Below are 16,913 nucleotides of genomic sequence, written 5' to 3' on the forward strand. Positions count from 1 at the left end.
CTTCACCGTTTTCCGTTGGGTGTAACGGCTTAATTTGCTGCAAGGATAGTTGAATCAATCTAACTCTCATTCTCTGGCCTAAACTTAAGTGAACGATTATGTTGCCACTACACTGCTCATAATACTTTTGTAACTGATAATATGATGCAATAAAGAGTTGTAATACACCTAATTATTATGGATTTCCTTTCACTTAATGACTCAACAGCTGCACGAACAAAACATAAACATATATCCCTAATTCAAGCTTAAAATATCATTAAACAAACATTTGTACAAATGTAAAGTGATCAACAGTGTTTGTGTTTTATTTCACATGAAAAAAAGACAGTCTTTAAGTATTGCATGATACAAAAATATAACTGCATATTGATAGTCAAACTAACATCACATCATGTAAAAAAACAAGATAGTCCTTGAAAAATACTAATTTCAAAGATTCAGTCTCTGAAAGACAAAACTGATTTTTATGCTTTCTAACAAAATAAGATTAATCCTTTTTCATAATTTCACATTTCACATAACAGCACCAGTGCTCTCCCATATTTCATCATCATAAATATTAGAGGTAGATCTGATTTTATCTGTGCCCGTCAAATAGAGGCTTTGGCAGTCTTTGACAGTTGTCTCCTCAGCATTTTGGATTAAATCCCCTGTGACCTGCTGAGCACTTGCTCTTGAGTCCTCAGGTGTGTCCTTTGATGGTTCTGAGCAAGAATACTGGTCATCTGCAACAGCTTTAGTTGTTTCTAAATCCTCCTGATTACTAACTTCTGCTGAACTCCTCTCTCCACCACCCAGAGAGGTGGACCGAGGCACAGACTTGGATTCCTCCGATGGCTTCTCCTGCCTCCCTTCATGCTCTCTGGTTGGGATAGCTGGTGTGACTTTATCCTTTATCCCCTTCTGATTCTGAGGTTTGCTCTCAAGGCCAAAGAAGTTGTTTCGGACAATATAGCGCACACATTGCAAGAGGACATTCCTCTCATGGCGGATATCTGGAGCCAGTAACTAAACAAAGTGAAAAATAGAGATGCAAATATAAGTAAAGTGAAGTGTATTCTCTCAATTTAAAATCCTGTAAAATATGCTTGTTCAATCTTACCATCTCAAGCAGAGTTGCACGACGAGTCTGCGGTGTATCTTGGTGTCCTCCTCGACCACCCCTTCCTCCTCTTCCTCGTCCCCCTCTTCCTCTCCTGCTGTTAGGTGTGTGAAGGACATTGTTCGGGCAGCCGTCTTTATGAGCCACTGTAACCTGTGAAGAGGTTTGCGGGGCTCTAGAGGGTCCTCTGTCCTGAGAGTTCAGTGTAGTTGTGCTTAGGAGAGCCTGGTTTTCTTGCACAAGATCTTTGGCTCTCTTAATAGGGGTGGCTGAAACACAGGGAAAAAGAATATTACATTAAAATATTTCTTCCAGTGACTTGCTATTTTTCAATGTGTTTTTTTGTCTAATGATTTATATACAACCCTTATGTGTTAACAGAATAAAACTAACCTACCTATAATACAGCCTGTCGAATTAAATACCCTAATTAAAGGTCCAGCTTGTAAGATTTAGGGGGATATATTGGCAGAAATGAAAACACACTGATGAAAATGTTTTCATGAGGCTGTTCCTCATTACATAAGATGCAGTGCACAGTGCTACCTTCCAAAAGCTAACTTTGTTTAACTCGGGGTGCAGTGTTTGCACTTAGGAACACGTGTGCACACTTACATGCACACTCAAAAGTGACAAAAGTGGATGTGAAGGCTCAAAAAAAATGTGGCATGTGAAAGGCCTTTTAGTCTGATTTCTACCATTTGTTGGATTTTTTTTTTAAAATGACTTTGAAGTTATCGAGTTTTATGCCACTTTCTAAAATTTTCCAGACTCACTGAGAAATGCTTTTATTTATTAAAAAATTTAAATAAACACACCCCTTCACTTAAAGCTAGCATGAGTCAACTTCACGTGTGAAATACCACTCAAAAAATTCAACAGTGTGACTCAAAAATGCAGCCAGCAGTGCCAAGCTGGCTGAGGGAATTCCTCTCTTGTTTAATGTTATCTGCATTCTTCGTGTCATATGCCACCGCTATATTAATGGTATAGGTAATATACATGCTGTTCTGTAGCAGGTTGAGCATGTTGGTTAACTCACCCTCTGGTTCCTCGTCACTTTCACTCATAGAGCCATAGTTGGCGAGCAGGGAGCCCAAAGCTGAGCTCATCTGTTTAGGAGCCACAACCAGGCCACCAGTCCTGGCCTCAGGAGCTGCATCCTCTCTGTCCGAATCTGGAAGCACAAGACACACATTGCAATACATATCAGTTACATTTGTTTGTTACATAGTTCCAAAAATGTGGACAATATCACATCAAATTTCTTCCATGTGTTAATGACGCCCACAATCACTCACCATGGTCACTGCTGGCCAGCGCTCCCAGTGGATCCCCATCCCTGCCGGGCTGGGTGAGGGGTGGAGGTCTTCCTGTAACACTGCTGTCCGATGGGTGAGGGCCTTGAGGGTGTCGTCCATGGGATCCTCTGTTCCCCCGACCTCGACCCCATCCTCCTCGGCCCCTGCCTCTCATTCGTCTGTGAATGAAATATTAAAGTTTAGATTCTGTTTCAAATATAAAAGAGAACATAAAAAGATGCAACGCAAAATACATCATTTACACATCAAACGTGTGCATTTACCCAAACTGAGCGGTCTCTAGAACAGCTCCTGTCTCCTCCCGCACCTCCATCAACTTTTTCTTCTTGTCGATATTCTGAAGTGTTGGGTAGTTTCTGGAAAGACAACACATTTTGCTGATTGGAAACAGACATCACAGGCAAAATCCATGACATCATTTTATGGTGTAATGTCATCAATAATTTATGGCTGCCACTGTTTTTGAAATGTATTTGTGGATACTGACTTGCGCCTCTCCTCTCTCCATTTTGCAATCTCCTCTGCTGTGTCCAGCTTTATTCTTTTGGTGCCTGGTGCATGGTTCTGCAGTCAGGATAAAAAAAGACTGCTGTTAGCAAGGGAATACACTGAGAGCATACGTTTCAGATACACAGCGAGTTGTTTCACTTACATTTTTCCAGTGGATGCTGACTAATTTCTCATGAGCCATGAAGCTACAGTCGGGCACACAACACTACGAAAGAGATTTGATGGAGTAAGTCAGTGAAATTTTGAATAATGATTTCCATAAATAAAATAAAATAAAGCTAAATGTACTTGCAAAATTACCTTGACGTGTTGAGAGATATGTTCATCGTACTTCTCCTGGTTTTTGAAGCCCCGGTCACAGGTGTCACAAAAATGGGAATACTCTGGTTCTTTCTTATTTCTTTGCTGTGGATTACAAACAGATCAGTTCATGATGTGGCTAGTTCAGAGTGCACTGGTCATGATTTGAATGGTAGTGTTCCAACAGATAGCTACCTTTTTCCCATGATTATTAGGGGCTCCGAAATTCGGTCTTCCACCTCGATGTCCACCTTGACCCCATTCACGACCAAAATTTTGACCTGAAGACAAGAACGAAGTTAGAGGCATGGCAGTGTAACACACACACACACCATGAGGACTCAGCATGCGGATACAGGTGTCTAATGTCTCCTGTGGCTCTGAAGGAGCTTTGTCAAGTCTGAGAAATAACCCTGATGGTGTCAGAGTGATGTCATCTGGGTTATCTGAGCTTGACGTTGGAGACAGCAAACTATTATAACTATTATTCCCTGGAGGGTTGGAGTTTGAAAGACATGGGCATTTACCAGGCAGGGTGATTTAACCAATGCTACAACTGGCATTACGGGAAACATAGGATCCAGTCAGTGATTTGGATCTTGTCCATTACTAAGGACTACAAGTCAGGATGTCTCAGCCCCTGTTGCTTTGATTTGGACCATCCTTTTTATTCAAATGTGTTTCTTGTGAGCCTCACAATCTTCTAGAAGTGTAACACAACTAGGAGTATCACTTAAATTCGTTCCCACTAAGTTTTTGTATTATTGGTTTATAAAAAACGAGAAAACGTAATGTTTTTTTTCTGATTGTAGATTAAAATAATTATTTTAAGCTGCCAATAATACCTAATTATTGTTTTAAGGTGACTGATCACCTTAACAGACTACTGTATAGGCTATACTCACCATATGGACGTTTAGCTCCATAATTTCCACGGCCTGATGGGAAACCAGACCCTGTCGCTGCCCCGTGTTGCCATCCCGGCTGACTGCTGTAGTCCCAGACGGGTTCGGTGGGTGTCTCGCTCCAGCTCCACATACTGGGCTGGAAGCTGCTCGAGCGGGACTGCTGCTGCTGCTGCTGCTGCTGGAAAGACTGGATGGTATTAGGAGGGGGACAGCCGAAGTCCGGCGGAGGATAGTGTCCCGGTTCAGCCATACTCCACGCCTGGAGTTTTTCTTCAAGTCTAAAGTGGTGTCTAGTTGAAGCAAAGTCGGGTTCCTCACCATGCAGCTCTCACATGTGCATGTTTTGCTCCTCTTCAATCACAAGTTCGTCACTTCCGCGAGAACAGGAAGGACATAAAACAACGAACACAACCAAAAAAACAACATTAACGATAACGTTACCTATTATCATAAATGTATGATATTTTTGTGGAAATTACACGTCTTGTGCTTAATAAAGCTGTGTTCCATTCGTGTTTTTAATAACATTTTATGTTTATGACAAGTTCTCGCGAGATTTAAACAACCATCTTCTTGGATTGCCAGGTTGAGTTTAGTTTATCAAGTATAAACAGTATTTTTACATTTTAACAATGCAACTGTTAAATTTTAATACAGGCGAGTGTCAAATTATAAAAGGTAACTATTATAATCTAGTTAATAAACTAGAAAATATAATACAATAATATAAATGATTTAAACAAGAAAAAATAAGCAGTAAAATAAACTTAAAAATTTGATGATCACATGATAACAGGCGCCACTACATCATAAGTCTTTTAAGATTATACATTTAAATTATTTTGATTATTCAAAAATTATACATTTGAATTATTCAGTTATCTGTGATGTTTTTAATCTTTTTTTAAATCAACGTGGGGGATGTTTTCAATGCTTTTTTTTTTAAATCATTACAGGAGGGGAGTTTTAAAAAGAGTATCAGAGCAATGCAAAATAAACGAATATTCGGTTAATTATGGGGGAAAAAAACGTGCAGAATATATTTTTTAATGGTATAGAACTGAGACGCCGGACACGTTTTGGTGACACTCTCATTAGTCAACTCCATTTCGCTGTTATTTTTCTGTTAACAATAAAATGAAACATTTGCAATGTTAAACTAGGTTGACAACGCACACTACATTAATGTGATATTTTATATTCTAAGAAAAAACATGCGTTGTAGTTTCAAAATCAGATGAAATATTGATAAAGGCTTAAAGTACTTTTGATATCGGGGGATCTCAAGTGAACTGACTTGGCAACCCAGCAGTTTCCGGCAGGGTGCTATGTAGCCGCATGTTCTTCAGACAGAGTGGGAGCAGCAGCGTGGTGGCTTTGAGGAAAACCTGACGGCTCTCTACATAGAGAGTTTGAAACTTTGTAAAGTAACCGAGCCGCCGCCAAAATGCTGGTGCTATTTGAGACCGCCGCTGGATATGCTATATTTAAAGTATGTATTCACTTTGTGTTTCCTGTCGCTTTAAGCAGATATAGTTATTACGCCTTAGCTAGCTGTGTTAGCTTAGGTTAGCCTCGCTGCTAGTTATCCAGAAAGCATGCTGCTTTAGCTTCATGTAACGTGACTGGCAGTGAGCAAATTAAAATAATAATAAATTTATTTGTACACAGACATGCGTACGGGTTAAATTAATGTTTTGCGTGAGTGTTTTTGTTAATGCTCAAGCTAACGCAAGGTAGCGGTGTAAGGGCCCCGTGACCACGTGTGCATGTTGAGGCTCTAATAAGTGACTTTCTACTCTTCACATCACCATGTTCACATGCACACAAATCTTAAAGATGTTTACCTAGTAGTATTTGTCATTTCTGCTCAGATCTTTTATTAATGCATGACACCTATCTAATTCGCTTCTGCTATATTCCAGGTCCTTGATGAATCCAAGCTGCAGCAGGTCGACAGCCTGTACAAGGAGTTTGAAACTCCTGAAAAGGCGAACAAAGTGTAAGTGTTGAGCGGTGCTTTCAGCCATGACATGATGGAATCAGCAAGTTGTCATCATGTGATACTGTGTGGCTCATGAAATTATGATAAAGCATGTATTAAATGTTTTGTTTTTTTTCCCCTTCCAGTGTGAAGCTGAAGCACTTTGAGAAGTTTCAGGACACAACGGAGGCATTGGCAGGTAATGAGATTTATCTTTGTCCACTTATGTACACAGTGAGAATGTGGTCTGTGATGTATGTCTGTGTCTGATTAAAACATGAGGCTTTCCACAGTACTCGTCACTACCACTGAGACCACAGTGTTTAATGCTATGAGGTAGTTTAGATGGTGAACAAAGTTATTTGGCTTAGGCTTATTCAGTTGACTGTTTTCTGGTTTTACGCATCAGTTTTGTAAGGCGTGTTTTAATGCAGTGTTTCCATCCTTTGTCTCTCAGCTGCCACTGCCCTCACTGAGGGAAAGGTTGGCAAGAGTTTGAAAAAAGTCTTGAAGAAAGTTGTTGCCAAGGAAGCTCACGAGCAGCTGGCCATCAGTGATGCAAAACTCGGTGGTGTCATCAAAGTAAGGGGTTCAACATTTGCGTACATATTAGTGGCTAAGCACTATATGCAAGAGTGATGGCTTTAACGGGCTCTGGTTTGCAGGAAAAGATGGACCTGAGCTGTGTCCACAGCCCTGCAGTGGCTGAACTGATGAGATGCATCAGGGGCCAGATGGAGAGCCTCATCACTGGACTTCCTCCCAGGGAGATCAGTGCCATGTCTCTGGGGTTGGCTCACAGGTAAGGTGGCACACAGCTACAGCGTTGCATGAATGCGACTGCTGCCTATGATTACACTTGCTGTCTGAAACACTTGTGTAGATTTTCTTCAGCATTCGTCACTACCACTGAGGCAGCAGTCTCTACCTATCAAGCAAAGAAAAATGATAAATAGGTTGACGTGTGAAATGAGTCATTAATAAGTCTTCTTCTCTCTGTGTTCTCCAGTTTGTCCCGCTACAAGCTGAAGTTCAGTCCAGACAAAGTGGACACGATGATTGTGCAAGCCATCTGTAAGTTGTTTTTTATGAAATAAGAAAAACATTAGTGATGTGTAGGGCTGCAGCTAATTTCTTTTCATTATCAAGTCATCAGATGTTTATTTTCTCGATTAACAGATTCATTTTTTTGGCCTGTGGAATATCAGAAAAGAGTTAAAATTACTATCACAATTGCCAACAAATGTCAAAAAATGTATTCATTTTAGTCTCTTTTTTCCCTCCCATTTTTTTTCTCAAAAGGACCATAAAATGATAATGGAATGACTAACTTTTTCATTTTTAATGATGATTAATGTCTGCTGTGTATTTGAATTTGAAGTCTGACGTTTAGTATTTTTGTCTTTGTCCCCACAGCTCTTTTGGATGACCTGGATAAGGAGCTTAACAACTACATTATGCGCTGCAGAGAGTGGTACGGCTGGCACTTTCCTGAGCTGGGCAAAGTCATCACTGACAACTTGGCCTACTGCAAAGCTGTCCGCCATATTGGTAAAAAAAAAAAATGAATCTGTATTTGTACTTTACTATTTTAAGCGGAACACACAAACACATTTCACCAGAAATCCCCTGCTTGGTAAAGCCCATGTCTTTTAAAGTTTTGATAGGCTTGGATGGTATCTATTCTTTCATATCTTCTAAGCTCCTTGAAATTTCACCAGGCTATACAATTTATGATGGTATCTCTGTGTGTCTCCAGGTGATCGCACAAATGTAGCTGGCTCTGATCTGTCAGAAATCCTTCCAGAGGAAATCGAGGCTGAAGTTAAACTGGCTGCTGAGATCTCCATGGGAACAGAGGTTTCAGAGCAGGACATTGGCAACATCAAGCACCTGTGCGATCAGGTATGTCTGTCTTTGTTTTTTCTTTACACGTGAGCACAAGTGACAGTAGTGATGATGACGACAGTTGTCTTTACCCTGAACAAATCATGTGGGTTTTCAGTCACTACCTCATCTGAACAGTCGCAATTCATGGCTCCAGGTCTTCACTTCATAACTGCTTTGACCTTTTTTCTGCTCGCAGTTGTAATGCAAACCGTATCTCTTTCTTTTCAACAGGTTATTGAGATTTCAGAATACCGCACTCAGCTGTACGACTACCTGAAGAACAGAATGATGGCTATCGCTCCCAACCTGACAGTAATGGTGGGTGAGCTGGTCGGCGCCCGGCTCATCTCACATGCAGGTGAGTCACAGAAAGGGACTGTGTGAAATACAGCCAAGCAGTGATGATGACGACATTATGTCACTTTCCTGAAAATGTCTGATGGTTTTAAGTCACTACCTCATCTGAGCTTGTGTAAAGAGACCCAATGGGCAGGTGATGGAGGGAGCAGCATATTTACTTGTCTTTCTCCATGCTGTTTTTAAGGGTCCCTTCTGAATCTGGCAAAGCATCCGGCGTCTACAGTGCAGATCCTTGGAGCCGAGAAAGCTCTTTTCAGAGCCCTGAAGACTCGCAAAGATACTCCCAAGTACGGTCTCATCTACCATGCCTCCCTAGTGGGCCAGACCACTGCCAAGAATAAGGGCAAGGTAAGTTCAGAAGGACCGGTAACTGGACTGGGTAGTGATCATCACTGTCTGGTGGTAGGAAAATAAACACGGGCTCTGTTTTTCCATCATATTTGTCCAGATCTCCAGAATGCTGGCAGCTAAAGCAGCCCTGGCTATTCGCTACGATGCCCTGGGAGAGGACACAAATGCAGAAATGGGAGCAGAGAACCGTGCCAAACTGGAGGCCAGGCTGCGCCAGCTGGAGGAGAAAGGAGTAAGTAAAACTACTCCGGTATCACAACTACCACTGTACATAACACCACCTGGACTTTGCGCAAAGTTATTTCCAGTTTCTTTCTAGAATGCTTCTGAGTCTTACCTTGCACTAAGAATTAATTTACTCATGTTTATTGTTACATATTGGCCCCAGATCATTTTTCTCGTTTCATTCTTGCTGTGCTGATTAAGTAGGTAAATGTTTATCTATCTGGTATTTGTTCTGGGCTTTCTCTCTGCTTCTTATCTGATTTTTGTCTCCATTTTCTTTTCTCCCCAGATCCGAAGAATCAGTGGAACAGGCAAAGCAATGGCAAAGGCAGACAAATACCAGCACAAGAGGTGAACACTCTCAAACTGTCCCTTTTCAATAATTCTGTATTTCCACATGTAAATGTCAAAGATGTTAAGCACCTACTTGTTTCTCCACAGTGAAGTGAGAATGTACGATCCATCTGGAGATTCTACAATTCCCTCCACCTCAAAGAAGAGGAAGTTTGAGGAGGTCGAGGAGGAGGAGGAGGCTGAAGAGCCTGTAACACCGGCGGTCAAATCCAAAAAGCCCAAAAAGGAACCAGTAACAGAAGGTGGGAAGAATGGGAATGGACCTAATCTTGTGGCTTTGCGTCCACAGTGGAGCTAATGATGCTCAAAGTGTTTTTTTTTTTTCTGCATGTTTTGTAGAAGAAGCAGTGACATCCGCAGTAGCAGAGGATACTCCCAAGAAAAAGAAGAAGAAAAAGAAGGACAAGAAAGAGGAGGCTGAACCTGAGGTGTCAAAGGAGGAAGAGGAAGAGGTCGCAGTAACAGAGGTAACAATCTGTTTGGAAGCTTAAAGATCATTCATATGACATTTGACAGATTTTCCAGTTGTGTTGACTTGTGTTATCTCTCCAGTCAACAGAAAAGAAGAAAAAGAAGAAGAAAAAGAAGGTCAAGGAGGAGGAAGAAGACGAGTGAAATAGCAGAGAGTGTGTATATATTTTCTGTTATAGTTTTATGTTATTTTAGTTTTGTGTCATATGTTTATGTCTAAGGGTAAAACTGTATTGAATGCCTGTGTCTGTGCTTCAAAAAGAGTTCATGTTAAAGAAAATCATCATTCGATCTCCTTTTATAACTGCAAACAGTGTGGTTTGAATGCATGGATTATTTCCAGGTATAGAACGAGTGAAAATGTAAATCTATATTTTTTAAACAATGTTAAGTTTGTAATCTACTACTCTGATTTCAAAGTTTTATGTTGATTTTTATTTGTGAACACATCTGTATCAGACAAGCATCAAAGTCAGAGCAGAGTGATGAGTTGCTGAGGAAAGATTCCTCTGATCTCTTTTTGACAAATCTTTTTATTGTCTCAGACTGTGAAATAAACAGTTTTTGCTGTAATGGTGTCTTTTGGTTGTGTATGCTGCAGTGGTGTAAATATAAAAATGTAATTTGATTATTCAGTGCAGGACTCGGGCGTGACAATTTTACTTTGGAAAGAATGAACAGTGCAGCTTGTAAGCAGGAAAATGCATTCTTGCTTAATTCAAACACTTAGAGTGAGCCACCTCAGCCTCTGAAAAATAAGTGTTTCTGAAGATTTATAACCATGAGACGAATCTTACCTGCACACATAATATCCTTATGAGAAGGTTACATGCCTACAGTTTGTTATATATGACATCACAAATGGGCTGAATGTGACTTCGTACAATAAAGTACTGTACCGAAGGACAAATTTAAGATACTAATTCAGATTTAATGCTGCCTTTATACCTACTTGACCACATTAATCTGAGAGCATTAGTTTCTGTGAAGATGAAGATTTTTTCATACAAAACATGCAACAGCAAAACACTGCACACAACGTTGCATCAGCCATATAGATTTTGGGTACGCCCCCCTCAAATGTTTCCCCCCCACTAAAACATCTATAGCAGAGGATTTTTGTTGTGACAAAGTTAAAGACACTGACACTATAAACTGATGAAAATGTACCAGAACACAGAAAATTCAGTGTTTGATGCTCAAACTTATCTGGTTTAGGACAATCAAACACCCCAATATATGTGTTCCGCCAACAGTGATGTAGTGCTGGATAAATAAAATGCAGGTATATGGGGTAAACCTACCTCTTTCTGTCAGATTACAATATCCTCCTGAGACCCGAACTTTTGTTTGGTATGCATTTTAGTATTTCTTTTAGCTATACTATATTTAAGTCCCAATGTCCTTAAACGTGACAATCCTAATGTCTTTAAATGAGTATTTCCTAATTAACAGTACCTTAGCTTGCTACTGTTTGTGGTAGTACTGTTTGTTAAAGTTAGTCAAATTTGTTTCCATATCAAACTACAAACAATATTAACCATAAAATGTGATCAGGTTTTGGACCTTATCCACTTCTGTGTCGGGATCGGCTGCAGACTAAGCTGCCATCTTGTTTTTACACGGATTAGTGTGTTGTGGTCTTACTATTTACCAGTAGATGGCACAAAAATTGTCCACGAATGAGGACAATAGGTCTAAGTTAAGTAGAATTAAGTATAAGGTCAAGTAAACCATGATGTCCTCATATGAGGACAAAACTAAAAAGGAATATGGACAGCAGACCGACCACCTCCTCGGTACCCTGCACCTCCTCCTTCCTAGAAATATATCTCCTCATCAACCACCACTACAGCACTGCCTGTCAATGTTGAAATGAAACTTGGGCCCTTGAAATGACTGACTGAAGCGGTGCTGACAGATAGGAATGTGTCAGTGTAGGTAGATATGTATATGTATGTGTATTTTTAATTTATTTGATTTTTGTTTGTTTTTGTTTTGTTAAAAAGAGACAAAAAAGACAATTAGAACCAATAATAATTATAATCCAACGATAAATCCAAGAATATATTTTATAGCATAATACTCGCTGGGTCAGTTCTTTCCATCCCTGCATAGTGAGTACTTTTGATACTTTAAATGCATTTTGCTTACAATACTTAGATACTTATACTCAAGTTGTATTTTCTGTGTACAATATATGTATATTTATAATGGTGTATTTTTTAGTCAAGGATCTGAATAGTTTTCTCACCACTGGAGGTAGCTGTTCCTGAATATACAGACTTATGGCAAAAAAACACCGCAGGAATGGTAAGGGCAGTCTATGGATACAAGTCATTACTAGAGGAACACAGATCCGCATCATCGATCGACTGCATCTGTGCTCTGCTACAGCGCCTAGCATTGGTACCACATGGCATAACTACATGGGAGTTCGATGTGTTATGAAGGAGCACACTAACTACTTCGCCATATCTTAGATTCACATCGCTAGTGGTCTGTAAGAGACACATATAACTAAAAAATGTCGCAGTTACAAGCGAGGTTCTTCACAGAGAACCAAAGGTACGTTTTCAATTCCCTTTATCTGAACAGATGTAAACTAACAGGGATGGCTAGCAGGCTGGCTAACGAGCTGTAACTTAGAGTAAACAGTGCGACACTACTGTGAGACACTACTCTGCCTTTTACCCATGCACGTGTACTGTAACTCATGGCTACATCTCCTATTGCTATTTGCTTGTAAACGGTTCGTAGCTGTTTTAGCTTGTTGAGTTAGCCAGCTAATGCTAACAATCCAATGCTATGGCTTACTGCTGTCCTCATATAGATAGTAACTTTTATGTCAAACAAGTCAATTTAATATTAAATGCATTTTGAAGGGTGTAGGGTACAAACTGAGAACATATCTGTCTTCACAGGTATGTTGTGGATGATGTCCCATTCTCCATCCCTGCTGCCTCTGAAGTGCAGGACCTCAGCAATGTCATCAACAAGCTGCTGGAGGCTAAAAATGGTACAGATGTGACTATTTCTGGCTCACTGAGTTTCCAGTCCAAGCAGGGCTATTACTATTACACTTTTAATACACATTTAACGCCAATAATTGCAATATTTTGAACACGTGTAATTTTCTTTTTCCACAGCATCTCACAGCAAAGTGGAGTTCGACTTCCTGGTCAGGGGTCAGTTCCTGCGAACGCCGCTGTCCACTCACATGGACACAGAAGGCATATCAACGGTATGATCAGCCTGTCTGCTTAAACCTGCGTGAATATGCTTTGTGTCTGCAACGTTACTGGCACTGACTACTTCTGGTGATTGACATGTGCATGCATACAGTGTTTGATTAAGTCTAAACTAGCGGAGGTATGAATGGGGACTTCATTGTTGGGAACTTGATGTTTATGCATCGGTGCATCTGTCTGTGTTTCAGGAAGAAGTGGTGGAGATAGAGTACGTAGAGCGGGTCACAGCTCCAGAGCCTGAGGAGTGCATGATGCACGATGACTGGATTAGCTCTGTGGATGCAGACACTGAATGGTAAGACGACCACATCTCAAACAAGAGCCAGCAATATGACATTATGTTTGTTTTGCTTACTTTTATTTGTTTTTAACTTACTTATTTGCAGGATCCTTACAGGATCATATGACAAGACAGCCAGGATCTGGTCTGTGGAGGGCAAGGCGGTGATGACGGTGGCCGGACACACAGATGTGGTGAAGGATGTAGCCTGGGTCAAAAGAGGTGAGTAGGACAGAATGGCAGATGTTCACTCTGCTAGTAATACGGCAGCCTTTCTTAAAACGTCTGCTCCGGTGCAGATGGTCTGACCTCTCTGCTTCTGACGGCCTCTCTGGACCAAACCCTTCTGCTGTGGGAGTGGAACTCGGAGAGGAACAAAGTGAAAGCCAGACACTGCTGTCGGGGACACACAGGGAGCGTTGATACTGTTGCAACAGACCCAACTGGCTCAAAGGTAAAGAGGGGTGGATAGTGGCAAATGGGGGAAAATCAAGGATGGAGAATGACTTTAACAGTTGTAATTTGTCACTCAAAGCATTTGTGTTGCTCCTATACAGTTCTGCAGTGGCTCCTGGGACAAAATGTTGAAGATTTGGTCAGCAGGTAGGTTGCCAGAATGACTTATTGCATGTTAAGCATGACTGAATAAAAAGCAACTCCCCAACAAGCTACAACCTTGTTCTTACAGTACCCACGGACGAGGCAGATGAGGTTGAAGAACCTGCGGACAGACCAAGGAAGAAACAGAAGACTCAACAGCTCGGCCTCACTAGGGTGAGTGATCCAAGACAGTTATATCAGTATGGCTAAGCTGCTAATATAAAACGAACGTATTAGGCAAACATGTTGCAGGGAAATTAAAAAAATGAGGTTCTAATGTTGTCATACTGACACAGACCCCCCTGATGACGTTATCTGGACACAATGAGGCGGTGTCATCTGTCCTGTGGTGCGACAGTGAGGAAGTTTGTAGTGCATCGTGGGACCACACCATCCGCATGTGGGACGTCGAGACAGGAGGAATGAAGACTACACTGGTGAGAAACACACTGTAAAACAGAAACTGGGTCAACGAAGCTGTTTCAAACAAACTATTTTTTATCATTTACAGTCAATAAAGGCCTAAAAGACAGTAGCATTGAACATCATTTGAACATAGGGCAGTAAAATACAGTGCTCTTTATATACATACATACATACATACATTATTAAAATCGTTAGAAATCTGGAAACATTTTGACACTATTTATTTGTCATTTCCTAAAATAAACTGACCGATGTTTTCATCCTTTCCCACAGACGGGCAGTAAAGTGTTTAACTGTATTTCCTACTCACCTCTGTGTCGGCGGCTGGCCTCAGGAAGCACTGACAGACACATCAGACTATGGGACCCTCGAACCAAAGGTACCACTTCCTTCAAAATACCACAGACGACAGACACTGTCATAGCTGTTTTTGCAGCATGGTTTTATTTCCACTCTCTGCAAGCACCTTTCCTCTTCACTGTTATAAACGCCTCCTCTCCTCTCCAGACGGGTCGCTGGTGCTGCTGTCTCTGACCTCCCACACTGGCTGGGTCACCGCTGTGAAGTGGGCGCCGTCACATGAGCACCAGCTGGTCTCCGGTTCCCTTGACAACCTGGTCAAACTGTGGGATACGAGAAGGTCTGTGAAGCACATAGTTTTACTGTGTATACTTTGAAAAATGTGTGTTGCAATCAGACGTCGGTAACATAATCCCATCAGGATTTAGAGGATATTCTACAGTATTTTGTTTTTGTCAACAAATCAATGTTATTGTAGTCCATCGTCCAATACGTTATGACTTCCCTGACTGACTTTAAATCAGTCATTAACCCCAATTATTTCTTTAAGGTCATGGGAAGTTGGTGTTTGCACCCACGTTTGTCCAACTTCACTTTGCACCAAATAAATTCCAGTCCTCCCTTTTTTTTTTTTTTGCTACATTGAGACCATTTATATTTTGATTTCATTTTCAAAAGCTGTCAGAGCATAAGCTGGATCATAACCTATGCTGTTCCAGTGTGAAAGGTCACTCATGCAGACGTAGAGCAGGACATCCTGTTACTTCCAGGCATCTGAAAGAAAACAGCTTTCTGTCTGGATCAAGCTTCCTGTCTTAGGAAGCTCCCTGTTTCTTTAGCCTACACCCACTGCATCTCGTCGCTCAAATGAAATCTGCCCTTTGTTATATTTTGGTATATATTTGTCCTTTTTGTGGTTTTCTTATATTCTTCGTTCTTTGTGTATTAAACCTCTGTGTTAAAGGCATGCAGTGAATAAAGCTAATAGGTACATGATCCTCTTATGTCTCGCAGCTGTAAGGCTCCTCTGTATGACTTGGCGGCCCACGAAGACAAAGTGTTTTGTGTGGACTGGACAGAAAGTGGGGTAAGACTGCTGGAAAAAAAGCAACAGTATACTGAAGACAAATATGCAGCAGCTTAAAATATTTCAGTTCAACAACACCTAACTTGCTGTTCTTTTGTCTGTGTCTTTTCAGCTGATGTTAAGTGGAGGTGCAGATAATAAGCTGTACACCTACAGATACTCAGCCTGTCAGACAGATGCGGGGGCGTAGGCTCAACATGCAGCATGGACTCCACCACATCAATCACCACAGACATAAAGGATGGGAGGATGGACAATATCAGTGTTGTGACAGACGGACGAAAGCAGCAGTGAATTTGAATTTTGTACAGTACAGAACTTTGCTTGCTTTGTTCTTTGCTGTCCTGGTTATTTTTACCCCTCAATTTTTACACCTATTTTCTTACAGATTGTCGTTGTTTTCCTGTAACCTAAGAAAACTATAAATTAATTTTGTCTCCTACAAAGTGTCCTCTATCTCATGTTTCATCAGTTTTTCTGCTTGGCAGTTTATTTTTTGATATTTTAATGGTGGTTTTGCAAATGTATGTTTTTGGCACATTAAGCACCACAAGCCAAGTGCCATCTATTTCCATTGTATTGGAGAGAAGGCAGACATCTCTCATACCATACCAAAACAATTTGACTGATAAACAGCACTACAAGTAAGAGAAAAAAATGAGTATTGTTGATTTTGGGGTGAACAAACGCTTTAACTACTTTATAAACAGTAAGCTGGTTTGGTTCCCAACCCGGGTGGTGCACTCTCCAAAAGGTTGACAGACAAATCTGAGGGGTCATGAGATGTTTAATAGGAGAGGAAAGAAGAAAATTTCTGTACCTCCATGGTGGCTTAATAGACTACTGATGATAGAAATAAGAGATCATTAAATATATTGTTTGTTTACATTTAGGGCTCGCAAAAGAAAATCTTGTTGTGTGGTAGATAACTGGACTTTTTCCTCCTCAGACTGGTTTGACCAGAGAGGGCGTAAAACGAAGAGGTGTCACTATGGAGTATTAATTGTACTACAATGTCAAAGTGGGGTGGCTGAAAGTCTGCTTTTATTTCAAAAAGCGACAAATACGGGTAATGCTGCTCCTTTATTTCTTCGAATGTAGACAATTGCAACACATAGAATTTGAGATAGTAGAAATTTCAGCTGGTTATACTGAGTTTTAGGCCACGTGTAGTCCGCGTTTGTAGCCT

The 16,913-nt window shown here is 40.8% G+C and overlaps 3 protein-coding genes and 4 non-coding genes across 7 annotated transcripts; 6 read left to right on the plus strand and 1 right to left on the minus strand.

Moving 5' to 3' along the window:
- Positions 1–282: 282 nt before the first annotated feature.
- nufip1 (nuclear FMR1 interacting protein 1) lies at positions 283–4,481 on the minus strand. Its single transcript, XM_050063322.1, is given in 11 exon segments — positions 283–1,011; positions 1,106–1,374; positions 2,148–2,282; positions 2,407–2,585; positions 2,691–2,783; positions 2,915–2,991; positions 3,080–3,142; positions 3,238–3,342; positions 3,433–3,518; positions 4,143–4,409; positions 4,412–4,481. Coding segments are annotated over 11 exon segments (1,824 nt in total). The 5' UTR covers positions 4,467–4,481; the 3' UTR covers positions 283–516.
- A 990-nt stretch (positions 4,482–5,471) lies between these two features.
- nop58 (NOP58 ribonucleoprotein homolog (yeast)) lies at positions 5,472–10,353 on the plus strand. Its single transcript, XM_050063363.1, has 15 exons — positions 5,472–5,637; positions 6,071–6,147; positions 6,276–6,328; positions 6,587–6,711; positions 6,795–6,931; positions 7,139–7,203; positions 7,546–7,680; positions 7,889–8,034; positions 8,251–8,377; positions 8,564–8,727; positions 8,828–8,962; positions 9,245–9,306; positions 9,397–9,551; positions 9,649–9,776; positions 9,862–10,353. Exons 1-15 carry the CDS (start codon positions 5,593–5,595, stop codon positions 9,922–9,924), a joined length of 1,617 nt encoding a protein of 538 aa, XP_049919320.1. The 5' UTR covers positions 5,472–5,592; the 3' UTR covers positions 9,925–10,353.
- LOC126402076 (small nucleolar RNA SNORD70) lies at positions 6,366–6,453 on the plus strand. Its single transcript, XR_007571157.1, has one exon. It is a non-coding gene; the product is annotated as a small nucleolar RNA SNORD70 (small nucleolar RNA).
- LOC126402077 (small nucleolar RNA SNORD70) lies at positions 6,966–7,054 on the plus strand. Its single transcript, XR_007571158.1, has one exon. It is a non-coding gene; the product is annotated as a small nucleolar RNA SNORD70 (small nucleolar RNA).
- On the plus strand, positions 8,075–8,157 carry LOC126402078 (small nucleolar RNA SNORD11B). Its single transcript, XR_007571159.1, has one exon. It is a non-coding gene; the product is annotated as a small nucleolar RNA SNORD11B (small nucleolar RNA).
- LOC126402079 (small nucleolar RNA SNORD11B) lies at positions 8,410–8,492 on the plus strand. The gene has a single exon (XR_007571160.1). It is a non-coding gene; the product is annotated as a small nucleolar RNA SNORD11B (small nucleolar RNA).
- Positions 10,354–12,170: 1,817 nt separating the features above from the next.
- wdr12 (WD repeat domain 12) lies at positions 12,171–16,170 on the plus strand. The gene is made up of 13 exons (XM_050063364.1): positions 12,171–12,348; positions 12,705–12,799; positions 12,930–13,024; positions 13,220–13,326; positions 13,418–13,533; positions 13,611–13,765; positions 13,869–13,914; positions 14,000–14,085; positions 14,208–14,348; positions 14,611–14,716; positions 14,845–14,977; positions 15,652–15,724; positions 15,837–16,170. Exons 1-13 carry the CDS (start codon positions 12,308–12,310, stop codon positions 15,912–15,914), a joined length of 1,272 nt encoding a protein of 423 aa, XP_049919321.1. The 5' UTR covers positions 12,171–12,307; the 3' UTR covers positions 15,915–16,170.
- The last annotated feature ends 743 nt before the right edge of the window (positions 16,171–16,913 follow it).

Source organism: Epinephelus moara, chromosome 15 (genome assembly GCF_006386435.1).
Source record: "Epinephelus moara isolate mb chromosome 15, YSFRI_EMoa_1.0, whole genome shotgun sequence".
Classification (NCBI taxonomy): domain Eukaryota; kingdom Metazoa; phylum Chordata; class Actinopteri; order Perciformes; family Serranidae; genus Epinephelus; species Epinephelus moara.